The following is a 19,440-nucleotide window of genomic DNA, read 5'->3' on the forward strand; positions in this document are numbered from 1 at the left end:
AACCTCCCCTCCAGCTGCCCTTCAGCAGACTCCCTCCTCTCATCTTTTTTGCCAGAATTTGATCACATGCACTTGTTGATCTGGGCCAGCCTGTGGGACCCAACATAGGGTGGGACTTGGGAGTCACTCTTGCCCTGCACCCTGTACTCTTGAGGGGAGCCATTGCCCAACAAGTGGCTCCTGTTGGCCTGGCCTCCTGCAGAGCTGATAGAGCTCCTGGCTGATGAAACACAAGCAGTGGTGAAAAAAGCTGTCTGTGTCCACTCTCATCTCCTTGCTCAGCCCCCATAGCAGTCTGTACCCAAGCTCTCATGGGCTCCTGTCCATCCCATAGACCTTGCTGGCATCTTCTCTTGCCCGGACCATTGCAGCAGCCTCCACTAGGAGACTCCCATCCCATCCATCCTGTGACAAGTGGCCAGGGTGACCCCCTGCCCTGGATTAGGTCCTACCCCGGACTCCTTGTCCCTACCATGGACAGGACAAAGCCCTCACTGTCAGCCAGATACACAAGGACTTGTCCCCTCCAGCCTCCTGGCTCACTGCCCCAGTTCACCCAGGAGTTCCCTAGCTCCACTGGATGACTGGCTCTTCACATCCATGTTGTCCTCCGTCACCTCCCAGTCTTTGCCTCTGCCGTGCTCTGAGCCTGGAATGCCCTTCCACCTTCTTACCTACTGCACGATCCCTAAGGTCCTCCCCTCCCCAGGTTGGAAGTCATAGCTTGCCCCTCAGACATTCAGCTTCCACATCCCACAACTTGCTTAGGCCTCTGCACGGATCATAGGGATGTGTATGTGTGTGTGTGTGTGTGTGTGTGTGTGTGTGTGTGTGTGTGTGTGTCCTATCCTCTTGCAAGACGATGAGCTCCAGAGAGGAGCAGGGTCTGGCTCTAGCTCTCCCATATGCCCTGCTGAACCCCAGAGGCCACTAGAATGGAGAAGCTGCCAATCAGCATTTGCTGAGTTCAATTGAATTGAACTTGCACTTTCATACCAAAACATCCACTGTCTCCTTCCACCCTCAAAACAGCCTTTCAAAGCATGGAGCATAAGATGTTTTCTCACCGGACAATGACAAAACCAGGTCCCAGAGAGGGGAAAGGACTTGCTGAAGGTCACACAGCAAGGTTGAGGCAAACCTGGGCCCAGAGCCTAGGTGTCCTAGCCACCCAGCATCAGCTGCCCCAGCAGCTACTCCTCCCAGGGTGGCCACCACTACATCTGGGCAGAGCAGGCAGCAGCAGGTGTGGGTGTGGGTGTAGGTGTGGGTGGGCCCTGGGGAAATGGGAGGAGGGACCATAGGCCCATGTAACGAAGGCTCTGTCCCCAGAGAAGGCAGGTCTGCCTCAGTGGCTGGGGGTTAATGGCTTTGCTGAAGATCACAGCTGAAGGTTAATCACATTCCTTATTGCACAGCCTGCCAGGGTCTTTCCCATAAGCATCTATGGGGAATGGCTTCCCCGCTCGCGGGGCTCCCCACCCCCACCCCCACATGCCACCAGCACCTTCGCCAGGTCCCTGGCATCAGACTCTGAAGGTGGTTTAACCTTGATTCCTTGCCCCACCCCATACACACATGAGAGAGGCTGACCTTCCCTCCCCAGTTCTAGGTCTCAAGGGCTCTTTCCTCAGGGACTTATCTGGGAAACCATTCAGGAAAGGAGCTGTCCTTTCTGGGCAGGGAGACACTGTTTCTTGCTTTGTAGGCTCCATTTAGACACATTAATAGGCCCTAGAGAGGACAGCCAGCGTCCATTAAACACCCCTCTTCCTGGGTGGGAGCAAGGGATGGGGCGGAGGGGGCTGTCACAGGTCCTCCTTGAGTGCCCTAGTGTCTGGCAGATGGTCCAGGCTGTGCGGATGCCCCTTGGGGATTCAGGAGAATGGGGTGGCTCTGGGAAGAGCCTGGTTTGGGGATAAATCCTGAAAGGCCATTCCCAGGCACCACAGAACCCAGAGAAGCTTCTCTGGCCTGGCCTGGTGGCCAAATGGCTGTCCTTGAACTGCCACCAGAGCCTGCTCTCAAGAACACTCCCGTCACCCAAGTCACTATCCCTGTACTCAGGGCCCCCTAGCCCCAGAGTGACTGCAGCTCATCTCCCCAGGGGCAGGGGCAGACACAGCTGGGCCACAGGCTGGGCCTGGGAGAACAGGAGCAGACACATTAGTGTGACAGGCATCAGGGCCCTGCCACGGCGGGGGGAGTGGACCCACACTGATATTTCGCCATCCTGCATCAATAACTCCTGGAGCTGGCGGTGCATTTGTGCTGACCTTTTCGAGTGATGACTGATTCCCGCAGGGGAGCGGGAGGTGGGAGCGGCTGCCACAGTTGCTGACAGCCCCTGGCTGGGGGCAGAGGCAAGGTAGCCACTTGGAGAGTCTGTGCCAATGACCCCCCAGCCCCTCCCTGTGTTGGGACCATGCAGGGCTGCCTGCTGGTTGTCACAGGCTGATGCCCCCAAGTCCCATTTCTCACTCACTACCTTCTGGCCTTTGCAGATGCCAGACCTCCTTCCCCTGGAGTCCTTCCTCATTCTAGGTGTCCACACATGCCAGGCTTGATGCCGCCTCCACATTTTTGCTTAGGCTGTTTTCCCACCCAGAATAACATCCTCCCTCCCTTCAGTCTGCCAGATCTTCCCTCAGAGGCTTCCTCTGGTCCTGTTTCCTCCAAGATGTCTTTTCTGATCACCCACGGAGTGTCTCAGATGGTCCTTTGTTTAGGGGCTATAGTTATGTTGTCTTATTTTGTTGTTTAAATATTACCCACATGTGTGCTCCAGCTGCTGGCTTAGCATGCCATCATGTCCCCCAGATCCCCTATTGAAGACCTGCCGTGGCTCCTGCGAGGAAGAGAAGGGCTGGTGACAAGGGCAGAGGTCTCGCCTAATTTGGCATCTATGACACCACCAGCCATGGGTGGGAACACTGGTGCAACTCTTTAGGAAAACAGTTTACCCAGGATGAATCAAGTACCTTAAAATATGCATGTCCTTTAACTCAGCAATTCTATTTTGGGTATTTGTACTAAGGAAATAATTTGAGATACAGAGCTATGTATCAAAGAACATTCAATGCAGTGTTATTGAACAAATGGGAAGGGAGAAACCAGGACACTTGGACGTGACAGAATATCCTGCAGCTACTAAAGCTGGGTAATTAGTGTTACTTAGGACTCTGGATATGCTTAGGTTTTAATGGTAAATGAAAAAGGCAGGATGTTAGGTTGACAGTTACATACAAAATAGGCATAGGGAAAAAACTAGAAAGAAACACACAATCTTATGAACAGTTGTCTTTAGTGTAAGAATTTAGGTGGGTTTTTTTCTTTCATCTTTCTACTTTTCTTCTTTTTCCAAAGTTTCTTCATTAAGTGTGTATTTATTGCTTTTATAATCGGGACAAACATCTGGGACATATATAGACATGCACACAACCAAATATCTGGACATCCTTTGATTTGGGAGAAGCTGTGGCCTCACCACCTTCTCCCACCTTCTCCTGTCAGTTGTCCAAGCCTGGGGGACCCCCAGAGCTGCCCCTGTGGAATCAGTCCTTCCTCTTCCAAGGCCGAGCTGGAGCCACCAGCTTCCCAGAGGACACAGCCCTGGTGCCGGAGTACTACTCCTCGTCTTCAAGTAAGTGACCCCCGTTGCCATGTCAGGGCTGCCACATACCAGGACATGTGTATGAAAGGGTGTTCAGACCATCCTGCCTCTGCATCCTGTGAGGTTGGGTGAGGGGTCCCGAGGCAGCCTCCCCATGTGTGCAGACAGGTTGGGGAGCCCCTGGCTGGCTTCCTTGTCCCAAAGACAACACTGGGATATGGGCCAGGACACATGGGCCCTATTCCCATACTAGACCCTCGTATTATTACACCACCACCCCGTCCACAGTGCCTATCAGGGAGGGGAGGAGCCCTCAGAGCTCACAGAGGGAGCTTTGTGGGGAGACAGGATTCAGAGACCGGCTGATCCACAGTCTTAGTTCCACACCATAAGAGTGAAGCCCGCAAAGGACAGAGACAAGGGATAGCTATATAAACACCCAGAGACACGGAATATGTTTAGAGTTGGTCTTGAACTCAGGAAGCCCTGAAGGGCAGAGGAGGAAGAGGAGATTTTTGCAGGGAGAGGCCAGGAGGCAGGAAAGAGGTGGGCGGTGAGGGATGGGAGAATTAGATGTCAGGTACCAAAGGATGGGCCCCATTGGGACCTCAGACACTGGGATCCAAGAAGCTTGGGCTGGGGGCTTTGATGGGAACCCCAGCCCGTCCTACCTCCACAGTGAAAGGCAGTGAACCATGGACCCTCAACAAGCCCCTGGGTATCTCCATGTTGCCGCTAAAGAGCCGTTTGCACCGCATATGCTGACAGGGAAGGGCCTGAATGGGCTGCGTGTGGAGAAGCTCCCCATCACCGGGAGTACCCACCACCGTCCCCTAGACAGGGTCCACGGCAGATCCACCTGGTCCCACCCCTCCCCAACCTGCTCCACCTTGCCCCCGCCAACAGAGGCAAATCTGGCTTCTCCAGCAGCTTCCACCAGAGCCCGCACCAGGGAATCTGACCGCTGTCAGGTGTGAGGAGTACCCCCAACACCAAAACTCAGTCTTACCCCCGGGCTTGTGATGAAATTGCCCCCAGACAACTTGGGAGAAGCACAGGGAGGCCCTAGGGGATAGCAGCAAGAGTTCAGACTTTTAACCAGCCAGACCTGGGTTCAAACCCTGACTTGCCCTAGTCCTCACTGTAGAACCTGGGGCAAGTTACTTAACCTCTCTGAACCTTAGAATGCCCATCTCTAAAATAGGAACAACATGCCGTACATTATTTCTCTGCATAGCAAGAGAGTCTAGAGCCAGACGGTCTGGTTCTACTACTTACCAGCTTACATGACCATGGAAAAATTACTCGGTCTCAGTGACTTAGTTTCCCTGTGTGTAAAATGGGTTCATAGTAATTGTACTTTTCTCATATGGTTGCTATGAGGTTTTTTTGGAGGAAATACCTGTAAAGCACTTAGAACAGAACACGTTCTCAATAAGAATCAATGTGTTATTATGATCGTTGTCTATTTCTATGCCACCTTTTTCCCTAAAGTACTCTGTCCATCCTGACATAATAGACCTCAACAAATTGGAGCTTCCCCACTCTGCCAGGAGGCAAGTCTGAAGGAGCCAGTCAGGTCTCCTGTGGAGTTGGGGAGGGTAGTAAGGAAGCAGTGAGGGTGAGCAGAGGTGGGAGACCAGCTACCGCCTCCCTCCCACTCTCTGGGCACAGCGGCCAGTAGGTACTTCCCCGGGGAATCTGAAACAATGGACAAAGCAGAGGCAAAAGCTGCCTGCCCTGGCCAGTGTGGCCGACTATTCCCTTCTCCTCCTCCAGGACACCAAGCTGAAAACCATAAGTGGTGATGTCCCCACGGTGGATCTCTCGTTCCAGCTGCTTTCCTCTGAGGTAAGACTGTAGGTCAGGGGACGCTCAGGGCCGGGGCAGCCATGCGTCAGCTCTTGTAGCCTCTCCGTGGGTTCCAACCTCCTTGTCAATCGCTGGCCTTATTCAGGGGCTGGGGCCAGGGGCTTTTAGAAGGATGGGGCTGCTGTTTTGGATGGAAATGTCTGAGGGTGATTTAAGGCTTGAAAAAACTGAGATTAGGAAGAGAGAGTTGAGAACAGAGGGCCACTCAGACCGGGGAGTCAGCCTCTAACTCAGCCCAAGCCAAGCCTGGCTTACTGGGATCAAGATTCTACAAGCGTGAACTGGATATTAGCTTCTGTTGCTGTGTAACAAACTACCACAGACTTAGTGGCTTAAAACTACACCCACTTATGAGCTCACACTTCTGTAGGTAGGCAATCCAATACAGCAAGGCTGAAATCAAGATACTGGCGGGGTTCTGTTCCTATCTGGAGGCTCTGGGGAAGAGTGTGCTTCCAGGCTCCCTTAGGTTGTCATCAGAATCCAGTTCCCTGCAGTTGTAGGGCTGAGGTCCATTTCCTTGCTGGCTGTCAGCCGGGGGCCTCTCTCAGCTCCTGAAGGCCGCCCACATTCCTTCTCACAATGCCTCGTCCATCTTTAAGCCATCAGGCATATCAACTCCCCCTCACACTGCAAAGCTCTCTGACTTTCTCCTCTGTCAGCAGCCAGAGAAAACACTCTGCTTTTAAAGGGGCTCATGTGATTAGGTCAGGCTCACTCTGATAATGTCCCCATCTTAAGGTCAACTGTGTCATGTAACATAATCACAGGAGTGAAAGCTCATCATATTCACAGGTTTCAGGGATTAGGGTGTGGAATCTTGTAGGCTCATTTTTGGAATCCTGCCCACCACAGCTGGGTTGCCCCAAGTTGAAAGTCCCCAGGGGCTGAGCCCTGCCTGATGGATGGGATCACTTCCTCTATCAGCTATACCTGGGTTCTGAAGTCCAGTTTGGACTCGGGTCATTTGGCTCCAGTGCACCTGACAGGCTGGAACTTTCCCACTTTTCTCTCTGTGGTGCTGAGAGAGGCATGAAGCTGGGATGTGGGCAGTTGAGGACCATGAGCCCCTGGAAATGCTTGCAGGGGCTGATGTCTGGATCAGTCCACTCCTGCTAGCTTCCCATGCCAGGAAAAATAGCCACCAGCTCTGGGGTAATACTTGGCCCTGTGACCTTACCTGTGAAGAACGCAGGGAGTTCCTTGTTGGAGGGTCTGAGAGGTCTATCTGGGAAGGTACCCACCCAAAGCTCTCTCCCCACAAGGCCTCTCGTGAGTGCTTGAAACCTCCCATTAACACTCCCCACTGTAGAATGTTCCACATTGCCCTGTAGAGACTCCTCTAATTCTTGGTGAGAGAGAGTTTGTTAGATACAACCTGACATCCACACCACCACCATCACCACCAAACCAGGTACAGGATGGAGAAGTTACTGAGAGGGGAGGGGACACAGAGGCAACAAAAGACCCCAGGAAAGGGGAAGCAGGGATCCCAGATGTCCCAGATTGGAGCTCAAGCCTCCATGGCTCTTCTCAGGGTCTAGAGTCTGTCAGTGGCCACTGCCAGCCCCTTCCTCACCTCCCCCTGCCTCCTACCCCTTCGCTGGGGCACGTGTGTCCTGAGAACAGAAAGAAGCTTCAAGTGCCGCTGGTCAGGGCACTGGGGGACCCAGGCAGGCAACAGGCAGGTGGGCAGGACACTTCCCCAGTTGCCCAGGGGCTGGGCACAAAGGTCTCAGTGATGAATTATTCACTGGAGCTGGGCTAAGTGCAGAATTAATCCCTTTCCTTCCAGCTGGTGGCTTCACTAAATTATCCCTCCAAGTCATGCGGGAAAATGCTGCCGAATTCATTTAGCTGCTGAGTGTTTTGATCTGGGCCTTGTGATTTTAGCTTCCCCTTCCCCCAGCCCCCTCCCCCTGGAGGCGGGTAAAAAAACCTTTCAGTAGTGGATTTCCGAGAAGAAAGGAAAAGAAAGGGGCTCAAGATTGGGTGTGTACCAGGAAAATAGTACTGGAGGAAATTCAAATTCTGCAGCCAAGAATTCACACACACAGCTCTACACATACAGAGTCTCACACAATCACATTTGAATACCCACACAGAGACAATCACATTTGAATACCCACACAGAGACAATCACAAATGCAAAGACATGCAACACAAATATACACATCCCTCTGCAAGAGTGCACACATTTAGTGCATATATACATGCTCCCACACCCGAGCAAACTGACACACAGACGTTTTCACACCCGCATTGGCACACACAGAAGAGAAGTCTTTTTGTGGTTAAACTGTTTCTTGGTGAAACGATCTGAGAATTGGCCAATAACTGACTCACTTTGATTCTAGAAGCTTGAAGTCCAATTTGGGGGCCTTAATATAAAAAGCTAAGATGGACTTGGCATAATCTTACAGCCATGGTACCCGGTCATTCATTCTTTTATCCCACATATATTTGACGAGGACTAGAATTTTGGCTGCCCTTCTGGACTGCAATGAGGAGAGGGAGGGGCCGGCAGCCGTGGAGCCCGTCTGCTTGCATTTACCCTCCTCAGGCGTGGACATGGCTCTCTGCTCGTGTCTCATCCCTTTTGTCATCCTTCTCCCTATGTGGAGGTGGGAGGGTGTTGATGAACAGATCAGATGGCACTGCATCTACAGTGTCCCCAGCTCCATTCCTCACCATCGCCTTCTCTGTAACACCACCACCATTCTCCGCGCAACGGCAAATCTTTGCTGAGCACCTGGCTGTGGAGCAGATACTGTCCTGGGTTTAGGAATCTTACATTGAAAAAGATGAGAAAAAGGCCCTGTCTTCATAAAACTTGCATTCTTAGAGAGCAGGGAGTGTGGACCAGATAAGAGCAAATCAATTCATGAGCAGATATCAGCTCATGATATGAGGCCTGATGAAACTCAAACGAGGTTACACGATAGGGAATGTGCTCAGACAGGCTCTTTGGATTTGATGTGCTCTCTGTGTAAGGTTACCAGCCAAGCCGCTGTTACAGAGAAGACCCGGTTCCTTCCATCTTATTGTTTCACCTAAGGTGTTGGCCACCAATTCATGGTGAGAGGCACCCAACTTTCATCTCTGCATTCCAGCCCGTGGGAAGGAAGCGCCAGACCTAGGACCAGAACTATCGATTCTTCCACTGTTTAAATCAAACACTGCTCAAAGCCCCAAGAGCCACTACCTGAAGCCTGGAGATCTTAGAGCCCTGTGGATACTCCATCTGCAGCGGGGTTTGTGATAATGGGCCTCTCCGGACCCCTTGTCCACCTGGCTAACAGCTCCATCTTAGGGGCAACTCTTGCTCATAGACAGCTGTACTACAGAGAAGAAATGCTTCATAACAAATGAATATGCCTGTCCTATTTGGGTACCTCCCACTTGAGGACACAGCCTCTTTCCTGAGAGCCTTCATGTCCTGGGGGTTTGGGCACAGGCCATCCTGGTTAACTGACATTTTGGTGAACACAGTTTCCCCACACCCACTGCTTCCATATCACCCATTCTCAGAGCTCCAGGAACAAGAACATTGTGGAATTTCCAAATAGGCAGAGACCACAGAGGTGTCTCTCCACAGCCCACCCTGGACAGAAATCTCCTTGATGCCATCCACCACGGGTGGTCATTCCAGCCTCTCCTCTTGCTCTGCCATGTCAGGAGGCAGTTCACTACCTCTAGAAACAGCCCATCCCATGGCTCAGTGCCTACAGCTGATAGAAATGCTTACCCCACATTGAGCCCACCCTACCTCCAGGGGCTCTCCCTCTGCCCCAAGCTCTGGACTCTGCCCTCTGGGACTGCAGTGCAACCCCTGCAAGCCTCCTTCCAGCCCGCTGGCAGGCAGACTAGCAGTCACAGTCAATGGCAAGAAGGAGTGGTTTCCTGGTTTGGGATATTGTGCTTGAAGCTGGTTCTGCTGGTGTTGGGTTAAGCTTCTTCCCTCTGATGGAACTTCTCTATGGACACCTGCTGCTCAGAGTGTTCTGCCTTAAGCTAGGGTTGTGTGTGTAGATGAGTACATACATGTATAACTACATATAGCTACAAAAAGCTAGAAAAACACAGACATCTGTGTATACACAGAAAACTTCCCTTTATTCCGTGTTCAGTGGGAGTTCACCTTGGAGGTCCATTAGCCTCTGAAAACCCACGAGCCTATGACTACTCCATATATACAAACACGAATCAACCCTTAGTCTCCTCTATTCACCCTCTGATCTTGGCCTCTTCTCTTTGAAGAGTGTGATCTGGTCCCCCAGGAGTCTATGATTCTCCGGGCTAAGCAGTCTGCCTCTTCTAATGAACTGGTTTCAAGATCCCACAGCATCCTGGGTGCCCTCCAGCTTGCAGACAACCTCTTTGAAGTGAGACAACTGACCAGGTTTCCTAGGCTGACTATGTGGATTAGAGCCTGGTTTGCACACAGTAGGTGCTCATTGTGTCAACTCCTGCCTCCTTGCTTGGAAATGTGCCTCCCCATGAGGTGGGACAAGTCCATGCTGTCATCTGGGTGTTCAGCAACAGGTGCCCTCTTGGGGCTGGGATTTGGGATCCAGGGTCTTGCCCAGGCAGGGTGCCAGGGCACCAGGCAGAGGCAGAGCCTCTCAGATGAGCAGCCCCCTCTCCTTAGCCCACAGACTTGAGAGATGCTGGAGGATTCAAAACCCACTGCTTCCTTGGATTTGGCACAGAGAGGGTGCCTTTAAGGAGAGGATGAGGTGGCCCCTGCTATCCCCCACTGAGGGACGGGGCGGCTCCCACAGTCCCATCTGACCCTCCCCTCCCTGTTCCCCTCAAGGGAGGGGGGGTGCGGGCAGGTCTTTGATGCCATGTGAAAGGCTGCCGGGTGTTTTTATTCAAACCACTCTCTCTGGAGACCAGCCCGGAGTGGGGACAAGTGACTGTTTAGCAAATGTGGAGTGGAGGGCAGGGCACAGGCAGAAACGTGCTGACTTCTGGTGAATTCTTATGGATTTTTGGAAAGCCACGCATGTCAGCCCTGGGCCGGTCTTCAGAGAAGCCCCAACACAAGCCGTCCTCCATTTCCTCACCAAGCGCAGCTGCCCAGAAGGCCCAGTGTCCAGGGTGGCACAGCAGTCTCCTCAGCTGCTTCCATCCGCTGGGAGCTTCTGTTCCACCCGCAAGACTCCAGCTCTGAAAACACTACCGTAAGGATAATGATGAATCCAGAGAAAAATACCCTTTCCCCTCTTTCACCCTCACAACACCCCTGCCCTATGCACAGACCCCCAACCTCACCCTGCGCCCCCTACCTCCCTGTCCTCCCACTCTCCCAGGCCACATGGCAGGAGACAGAGGAAAAGACCTATTCCTCCCCAGCTCACAGGTACCCTTTTCCCCACCTGCCCAGACTCTAGGCCCAATTCAGAGATCAACCCATACAACCCAAGGAAGCTGGGGACAGATGAGTGAGAGGGGAGAGCCCGTGCCTTTCCGGGGCCAGCCTGGCCCTTGGCTCACAGATGCTCAGCGTTGGGTCAGGGCTCACCATCCCACCATAGGCATTTCCTGCCTGCTTCTCACAATCCCTGAACCCCTCCCAGCAGTGCTCCATGCTCCCCCAACAGTCTCTTGGTTATGATGCAACTCCCCCCATGCTCTCCACTTCAGGGAGGGCATTTGACACTCCCTCCAACACACAGGGTTTTACAGACTCTGCTTGCTCACTTCTTGTGACAGGGACCTCATTTCCTCTCAGGAAGCCCTCTCCAGCCTCTATCAGCTCCATGGTAGACCTCTTCCTCCTATCTCTCTCCAGTTGCCTCCCCCAATCCTGCCTTTTCCTTCCTGAGACTGGCTCCAGAGAAGTTAGTGCCCATGCACAGGTCGGCCCTGTTGCTGTTTGCAAACTAGTTGTGTCATCTGCAGCCTGACCAACTCTCCCTCTGGCTGCTCTTTGTCACACTGGGTTTCCGCTTCTCATCCTCCTGGTTGTCTCATCTTGACAGCACTCCTCTTAAAGTGTCCCCCCAAACTGTGGAGCTGGATCAGTATTGGTGGGTAGAATAGGACTATCATCCTTTTTCTGCAAACACATTCTCCCCTTTGGTGCAGCCAAAGTCTATCATTCGCTTTATTCCTAACCAAGGTTGTGGGGTCCATTTAGAGCCTGGGAGTCCTGTCTGGTATGTGAGCCGCTGTCAGGTGGCACACCTTCACCTTGAACCTCTGCTGCTCTATTTTGAACTCACCTTCTTTGTCTCAGCATATTGTCTGGGCTGGAGATCACTCTGGACCCTGATTTCATCATGCGTCACCCATTCACAGCCCCACCTCCACCCCTACCCCAAGCTCCAGGTCACCTGTGCATGTAGTTAGGACACTTGGCTGCAATGTGCACTAAAAAGCGTGCATCCTTAGATCTGGGTTTGAATTCTGGATCTTCCACATGATCGTAGCCACCATGAGTTTTCCTTTTCTATCCATAGAAAGGGGTTGTGATCCCTACCAGCCAGAAATGCAGTGAAAATTGAATAAGGGAGCGTGTGTAAGTGTCCAGCAAAGGGTCTTGCAGACACTCAGTAAAGGGAGCTCTTACTATTGTTCACCCAAGTTGCTGACAAACATGCTGAACTCATCAGGGATGACGACAGAGCTCCAGGGGGAGGGGAACGACAGAGCCCTGCTAATCCATCACTCAGCGCCCGCCCCTCATGACAGCTGCTCCACCAGATTCACATCTATAAGGACATCAGGAGGCCTTGTCAAGTGCTGAAGATAAACGTCACCAGCACCACATTTGGTCTCACACCAATTTTTCAGAGAATGAAGAAATGGAGAAGAGACAGACAATCATCTCTCTAGAGGCCAGAGCCCTGAGCTGGGGGCTACAGAGGAGATAGAGAAAATGAAGACCTGCTTCTTGGCCTGTGAGCTCCCAGGCCAGGGTGGGCAGGAATGGACCCAGAGCCACACTGCAGGCTCATCCAGAATGCCTCACCAACCACCCTGTGTTGCCTTGACAATGTGAGCCTGTGACTCCCAGCCACAGATGGAGTGGATTGAGCCAGGATGCAGGGATGACTAAGGAACTGGACATTCGGGCCTTCCTCTGGCCTGCTCTGCTCTCCGCATGAGCCAAATGCATAGCTGATGGATTGAAGAAGGGGGAGGAGAGGAAGTAAGAAAGGGCAGAAGCTTCCAGACCAGACTTCTCAGAAACTGGGGGCCGCTCTTGGGTTTTTTCCCCATCTCAAAGCCAGACTACCACAGCCTTAGACCTCTTTTTAGCCAAACCATGTGTACCCTTGGTCCAGCCAAGGTCATTCAGGCATGAATTCATCAACCATTTGTTAGATCCTTAACCTGTGCCAAGCAGTAAAGCACCCCAAAAGATCATCATTATTCATCTTGCTAAGGGTTCTAGTTGAGGTAGTTGCATTGTCAGGGGAAGAGTCATAGAGAAGCATGGTTTGCACTCTGCCTCAAAGAGTGGCTTGGAAATAGGCAAGGCAATGGTGCTTCTGGCAGAGGGAACCACGAGTGCAAAGCCATGGAAACACGACAGTGTCTGGAGCGCATGGGACATGAGGAAGCTGTTGTGGGCCGTGAGACTGGAGGGTTAGACAGGGCCTAGATTGTGGAGGGCCTGAACGCCAGAATACAGGGTATAGACTTCATCATAGAGTAATAGGAAGCTAAGGAAGATCTTTGAGCAGCAGTAGGATGTGATCTGACCTATATGTTGGAAGGGTCTGTCTAGATATGAATAGTGGGAACCCAAGGGAAAAGATTAAGTGCAGAAAGACCAGGTTTCAGGCTAACAGTAGAGAGCCCACAGCCTATCCACTGAGCCATAGGCAGTGCTCTATTTAATACTAAACTCCCTGCCAGAGTGGTTGAGAATCTGCCTGCCAACGCAGGGGACACGGGTTCGATCCCCTGGTCCAGGAAGATCCCACATGCCGTGGAGCAAGTAAGCTTCTGTGCCACAACTACTGAGCCTGTGCTCTAGAGCCTGCGAGCCACAGCTACTGAAGCCCACGCACGTAGAGCTTCGCAACAAGAGAAGCCACCGCAATGAGAAGCCCGTGCACCACATCGAAGAGCAGCTCCCACTCCCGCAACTAGAGAAAGCCCTCGTGCAGCAACGAAGACCCAGCACAGCCATAAATAAATAAATAGATAAATAAATAAATAGATAGATAAATAAAAGAATGGTATCTACGTCCAAAAATAAATAAATAAATAGGTAGATAAATAAAGAGATAAATAAAATGGTACCTGCATCCATAAATAAATAAATAAATAAATAAATAAATAAATAAATAAAAGAATGGTACCTACATCCAAAAATAAATAAATAAATAAATAAAATCCCTGCCAGAATTTTAAAAAAATCTTTCTCATTGGCTCCCCTCCTCTGGTGCCACAACTTGTTTTTAGATTAACGCTCTGACACCATTTTCAGGAGAATGAATCATGGCCCCAATGAGGATTAACACTTGGGCCCTTCTTGGCTGGCAGACAGACTCAGAGCTTCAAACCCCACCGCAGCTGCAAGACCACATGGCTTGTCATAAATGAGGCCTACGATATGCAGGGGAGGCAGCAAGCCCCCTTGGAGGGACCCGTTGAAACTCCTTCAGCTGAAGAGATAAGAACCTACAACTGCAGCCACAGGAAATGACAAAGCAGCGACTGATGGGGGATCCGCTGCACAGGGCTTATTATGGCACTTGCCAGCGGGTGAGACACCCTTATCAGGGAGAAAATTGCATCAGGCCTCCTGAATTACTAGCGATTGGAAGCAGATTTCTTGGGACGCACTTTGTTAGATACCTAATGAGCAGGATACAGGCGGGCAGAGCCCAAAGCCAGCGGGGCGGGGGACAAATGTCTTTGTTAAACAGAATTTGTCAGTTTCCGCTCCAGGCTCCCTGGGGAGGGTTCAGGGCCAGCTAATTGAATTAAGAGCCTGTGCGCTCCAGCAAGAAGGCTCAGGGCGGGGCGAGAGGCAGGCAGGCCGCAAGACGGGCACTTTCAGCACCGAGGACAGCAGCTGCAGCTCGGCTAGTCTGTAATTGCCAGGGCAGGCTGGAACTGCTGCATTTTGCATGATCAGGGATCTAGGGGATGGACTGGGTAGGAGGGAGGCAGAAGATGTTAGAGGAGGAGGGGGAAACAGGTGACCCAAGAATCCTCGAGTCTGTTATGCTGTTGGCCTGGTCTGTCTCAACAGACCCTCTGCAGGCAACAGTGAGGGCTGAGAAGGAAGAAGAAGGGGTGTCTTCTCCCCACCATGCGTTCATGCGGTGTGGGACAGCTGCAGCAGGACAAGGAGTAGTGGGCTGGGCGCTGAGTCTGAGCCTGTGCGCGGTCATGCATCACTTTGAGCTTTCAAAGTAGGTCTCCTAATTACAGTCCTAATGAAGCAGGATGTGCTGTAGCCACGGAGCCACAGAGCGAGGGGCCACTTGTCAGCCCCAAGCTGCCTCCGCAGGCAGGGCAAAGCCTGCCAAATAGAAAAGCAAATAAACAGGCTTGTGGGGTGAGCCAGAAGCCTCCTCCCCCACCTGGAGGAAGACGGGAGAGCAAGGCAAGGCTGGGCCCGAATACGGAAGAGCTAGTCCCCAGAGATCCCCCCCTCTTTCCATCCCCATTTTAGCATTGTTTCTCCCCCATTCTCCACCCTGACCCACCACTTCCAGCAGCCTGACTCCTCCCTGTAGTCTCAGACAAGGTCCCTCCCAAGGGGAGCAAGGGGAGGGGGGCACAAGCCCCTCCCCAAAATGTAGGCAGACTGAAGCTGATGAGTCTGGACAGGTAATGTAAGGGAACAATAGAGAGAATTTAAGCACTATGTGAGGCACTGTGGTCCTCCTGGGACCACTTACCTCGCATGACTAGAACAACTGCCTCTGACCTTCCCTTTGGGGCCTGCATTATGTGGAAGTGTAAAGATTTTTCTATAAAAGTCACCCACCCATCTTACCCCAAGCCCCAGGCTGGGATAGATCCTGGCAAAGTTCATTGGGAGACCTGCAGGGGTGAGGGCTGGGGAGGTACTCTCATGAAGCAGCTGTGGAAGCAGGTATAGGCCAGAGCCAGCCATGGAGAGGGCAGAGCAGGACCACTGAGTCTGGTAGAAGCTACAGGAAGAGCAGCTGGGGGTCAGGAGGGGGTGGGATGGGCAGAATAGACTGAAGTCCATAGATACTCTGCCTTTCCTTTCCTCCTTCTTGGAACAACACCCATGCCCACCGGAGACTCATGGGGTGGTCTGGACTGAGGGGTCCATCTCATTTTTATTTCATCTTTGTGATGAAATTAAATTAATTATACATAATAAATTTCAGAATCCACATAAAGTTAGTGAGTGCCCAGTTCTGATCAGGGGCCCAGTAAGTGTCAGCTCTGTGTCACTGAGCTGACCCACTTGGTACTGGGGCCACGCAGGGTGGATGTCAGGGTGACAGGCTGTGGAGGAAGGGACTCTCTCAGCAGTGTGTCCCTGCTTTCAGAACTGATGAGGGTGCCTCTGGAGACCTCTCCGTTGATTTCATTACTTCTACTTCCTCCCCTAACTGGATTAGATGGCAGTCTATGAAATCCAGGGCATCAAGATTGGCTTTCTGCCTGGAAATGAGGAGAAATGTCATTACAGGTCCTGAATCAGCATCTCACCCCACCCCAGGGGCCACCTGGTCAACGGCGAGTTGGTCTTTGCCTTGGCTAGTTATTTCTTCCTTCCCTCTCTCCTACATCCATCCACCCACCCATCCATCTAATATACATTCTGTAGTTTTTCTGCTACAGCCAATCGTGTTCAGCTGTTCTGAACAGGAGACAGATGTGGTGCTTTTTCTTATCTAAAACACACAGACAACTAGAAAACCCCAAACCATCTGACTCAGATGCTGTACAGAGGGCATGTTCAGTGGGGAGCCTCCGAATGAATGAAAGTTACTGAGAGGAGCAGGTGAGAGAGACAGCCAGGTCTAATACCCAGGGACAAAACAGCCCCAGAAGTCTTGGTTATAAAGTGCAGTCAGTGCCAAAGTCAGCCTCAGAGTCACCCAATGCTTCACTCTTCCCACCCCAAGAGTCTTCATATAGCAGCTTTCTCCTGGTACCTATTTGATGGTAGAGGGATGGGGGGATGAGGCCCAGACTGGACTGGATACTTCTGTACTTGTATGAATGTCCCTTAATCTATTGATGCAAGACTGAAAATGCTTCTTGTTAATGAATTTCTGAACACCAAATTTATTTTTAAAGGGTAGTTATTTAAAGGATCCTAGAGGTAAACGGAAGGGTCCTTGTCCTGATTCATCTGGTTCATAGGTGTGGATTTTCGTAAAGAGCATCCACTTAAAGAGAGGCCCACCTGCACTCATTCTCTCTGTTTGTTCAGGGTCAGACATTTGGGCACTTCTAACCCTGAGCACATCTGTCTTGGTTGGCACTGTGCCCATTGTTCTATTTGCTTCTTTCTAACGCAACACTCTAGACAGTGGAATATTTGTCTACTGTGTGGCCAAGACAGGATTCTAACAGCTGATGTAGAGTGGAAGCGGGTCATCTTTGAGGTCCCTACAAACCTGAGTCTGCATGATTCTTTGAACAATGGGCACGTCTGGGGGGCTAACCATGGATTTCCAACAGAGCTTTCGAATAACCTCTCCCCAGAGGGAGTATAAGACATGTCCCTAAGCCCGAGGAACTTAAAGTTTTGTCAAAAAAATAAAAATGGCAAATAAGCCTGGAATTAGAGAACAGTGTGAGAGCAGAGAGAGCCAGCTGCTGGGCTGGGAGAACCCGGAAAAGCTTTGAGCAAGTGTGGGTGGAGGCCCTGAAGGCATCCTGGAAGGGCTGGTATCTGAGTGGGGTTAAATTCTAAACAAGCAGAGATGAGAGTGGCAGTCATGTCAAGAGAGGAAGAAGAGAATTAGGAAAAAGAACATGGATGGAGAAGGAGGCCCATCAGAGCAGAGAGAGAAGAGACACTGTTTAATGGGTGAGAAGATGAGAGGATGACAAGGAGATGGAATGGAAGGCAAGTCTACACAGCAAAGGGTGGCAAAGAAGCATGGAGATTTTCGAATCTGTTGTTACTGCACCAAGGGTGGGAGTCATAGATGGCATGGTTTGTTTATTCTTTCAACATATATTTCTTGAGTTCCTACAATGAGGCAGACACTAGGGATAAATGAGTTCCCAGCTTACAGGTAATTTGCATTCGAGCGTGGAGAGTGGAGGAGCAAGGCAGACAGTTAACATGTAAACACATTTTTTGGAAATGAATTTTCTGGTAGAGTAAGTACTGTGAACACAGTAAAATGGGATAATGTGAATAGAGTATATTGGAGAAGGGGTTACTGTAGGTGGGGTGGGCCTCTATCTCAAAGGAAAGGCCTCTCTGAGAAGATCACATCTGAGCTGAGACCTGAATGATGAGAAGGGGACAGGCATGTAAAGACCCGAGAGGCTCTCCGGATAGAGAGATCAGCAGATAAAAAGGCCCTGAGGCAGGAACGAGCTCGGCTTGTTGGAGAAAAGGCAAGGACAGTGTGGTTAGAGTGCAGTGAGCAAGGGGGCAGGTGGTGGGAGGTAGACAGGGCCCAGGCAGGCAGGGCTTCCTGAGCCATGAGGAGGAGTGGCTTGGGGGATGCAGAAAGGCACACTGATGGTAGAAAGGCACAGAGCAATGTCTCTGCACCTTCTCTTCCCAGAGGCCGGAAAACTTCTTGACACCAAACAACAGCAAGGTTCTGCCCATCCTGGACCCCAAGATCTTAGACGAGAAGATGGGTACCATCCGTGAGTCCTGGTCCAAGGCCACAGTGAGCTCCACAATTGGCTCCAACACATCCACTTCTCAGGAAGCAGAGGAAGAGCTTCAGGTGCCCAAGATGTCCCGAGAAATGGTGAGTGTCTCCCCTCCAGGGCCAGGAAGGCCAGAGTGGGGATGGGGCCTGGAAAAGGGGCTCTCCTGCCACCTGTGAGTTGTTCACTCCTCGGGTGGCGAGTGGACCTTCCCTTTAGGCACACTCTATATATGAGTCACCCTAAACTGGTGGAAGGTGTGGGGTCTTCGTCTTACAGAGTTTCTTCACCTTTGAATGGAACTCTCAGGTGATTTCTTTCAAAACAACCCCTGCAACACTTGTAAGACTGGGCTCCTCTGACTCAAGTAGCCATCAACTCGAGAGCTTGTCCTCTGGGTAGTGGGAAGCCCTGGAAAGATTAGTGTTAACTTTCGAAAGAGGAAAGTAGGACTCAAAGCAAAGAGGATATTGTCTTTGGTCACAGAGTCTCTACCCTTGATTGTGGGAGTTGGTCTGGCTTCCCGTTACCAGTTGACAAGATGCTGGGAAAGGGGTGGTGCAGACAGCCAGCCGAGGTGATGCCTTAACTTGGTGAGGGCTCAGTGCCGAGTCCTAGCCCCTTGATGCAGAAAACTCCAGGACAGGCCACCAGAAAGACAGTCCAGTCAAAGGCTCCAATTGAAGTCCTGTCCCAACCACCATGGGTGAATTTATACGTGACTTCTTCCCTTCTTCCACGGCGGATCCCATGGGGAGCACTGCTCCGGAAGATCCTGAGAAAAAGCCGGAGCCAAGGCCACCGGCCCAAAGGGAAACCCTGGGCCTCCTCCTCCCAGGACCTGACCGTCTCCATCAACAGCCTTCGCATCTTCCCCTGGCACTACTGCGCCTTCCTGGAACATGTCCCATTGGACGAATAGGAAGGGTGCTGTCTGCTGGGTGTGCCCAGGATGCTCCCACATGGAGTGCCCCTGCCCACCCCAAGCAGGACCCTCCCTGGCAGGTCCAGAGCACCCCGAGGCCATCTTCTACACTCACTCCTCTCACCTCTGCCCCTCGGGAAGGCGGCTCCCGGGCCTGACCTGCCAGGTCAGCCATCAGTTGGGTTGAAAATAAAGATCCAGACCTGCCTTTGGAGACTTT

At 51.7% G+C, this 19,440-nt stretch overlaps 1 protein-coding gene across 1 annotated transcript; it reads left to right on the forward strand.

The window, feature by feature from the left end:
* Positions 1–276: 276 nt before the first annotated feature.
* On the forward strand, positions 277–19,217 carry LOC309655629 (coiled-coil domain-containing protein 33-like; the record flags this gene model as incomplete). Its single annotated transcript, XM_082450963.1, has 5 exons — positions 277–3,160; positions 3,514–3,643; positions 5,393–5,464; positions 18,202–18,396; positions 19,134–19,217. Exons 1-5 carry the CDS (start codon positions 3,099–3,101, stop codon positions 19,215–19,217), a joined length of 543 nt encoding a protein of 180 aa, XP_082307089.1. The 5' UTR covers positions 277–3,098.
* Positions 19,218–19,440: the final 223 nt, after the last annotated feature.

This window comes from Balaenoptera physalus (genome assembly GCF_965194825.1).
Source record: "Balaenoptera physalus genome assembly, chromosome: 2".
NCBI classification, from domain to species: Eukaryota; Metazoa; Chordata; class Mammalia; order Artiodactyla; family Balaenopteridae; genus Balaenoptera; species Balaenoptera physalus.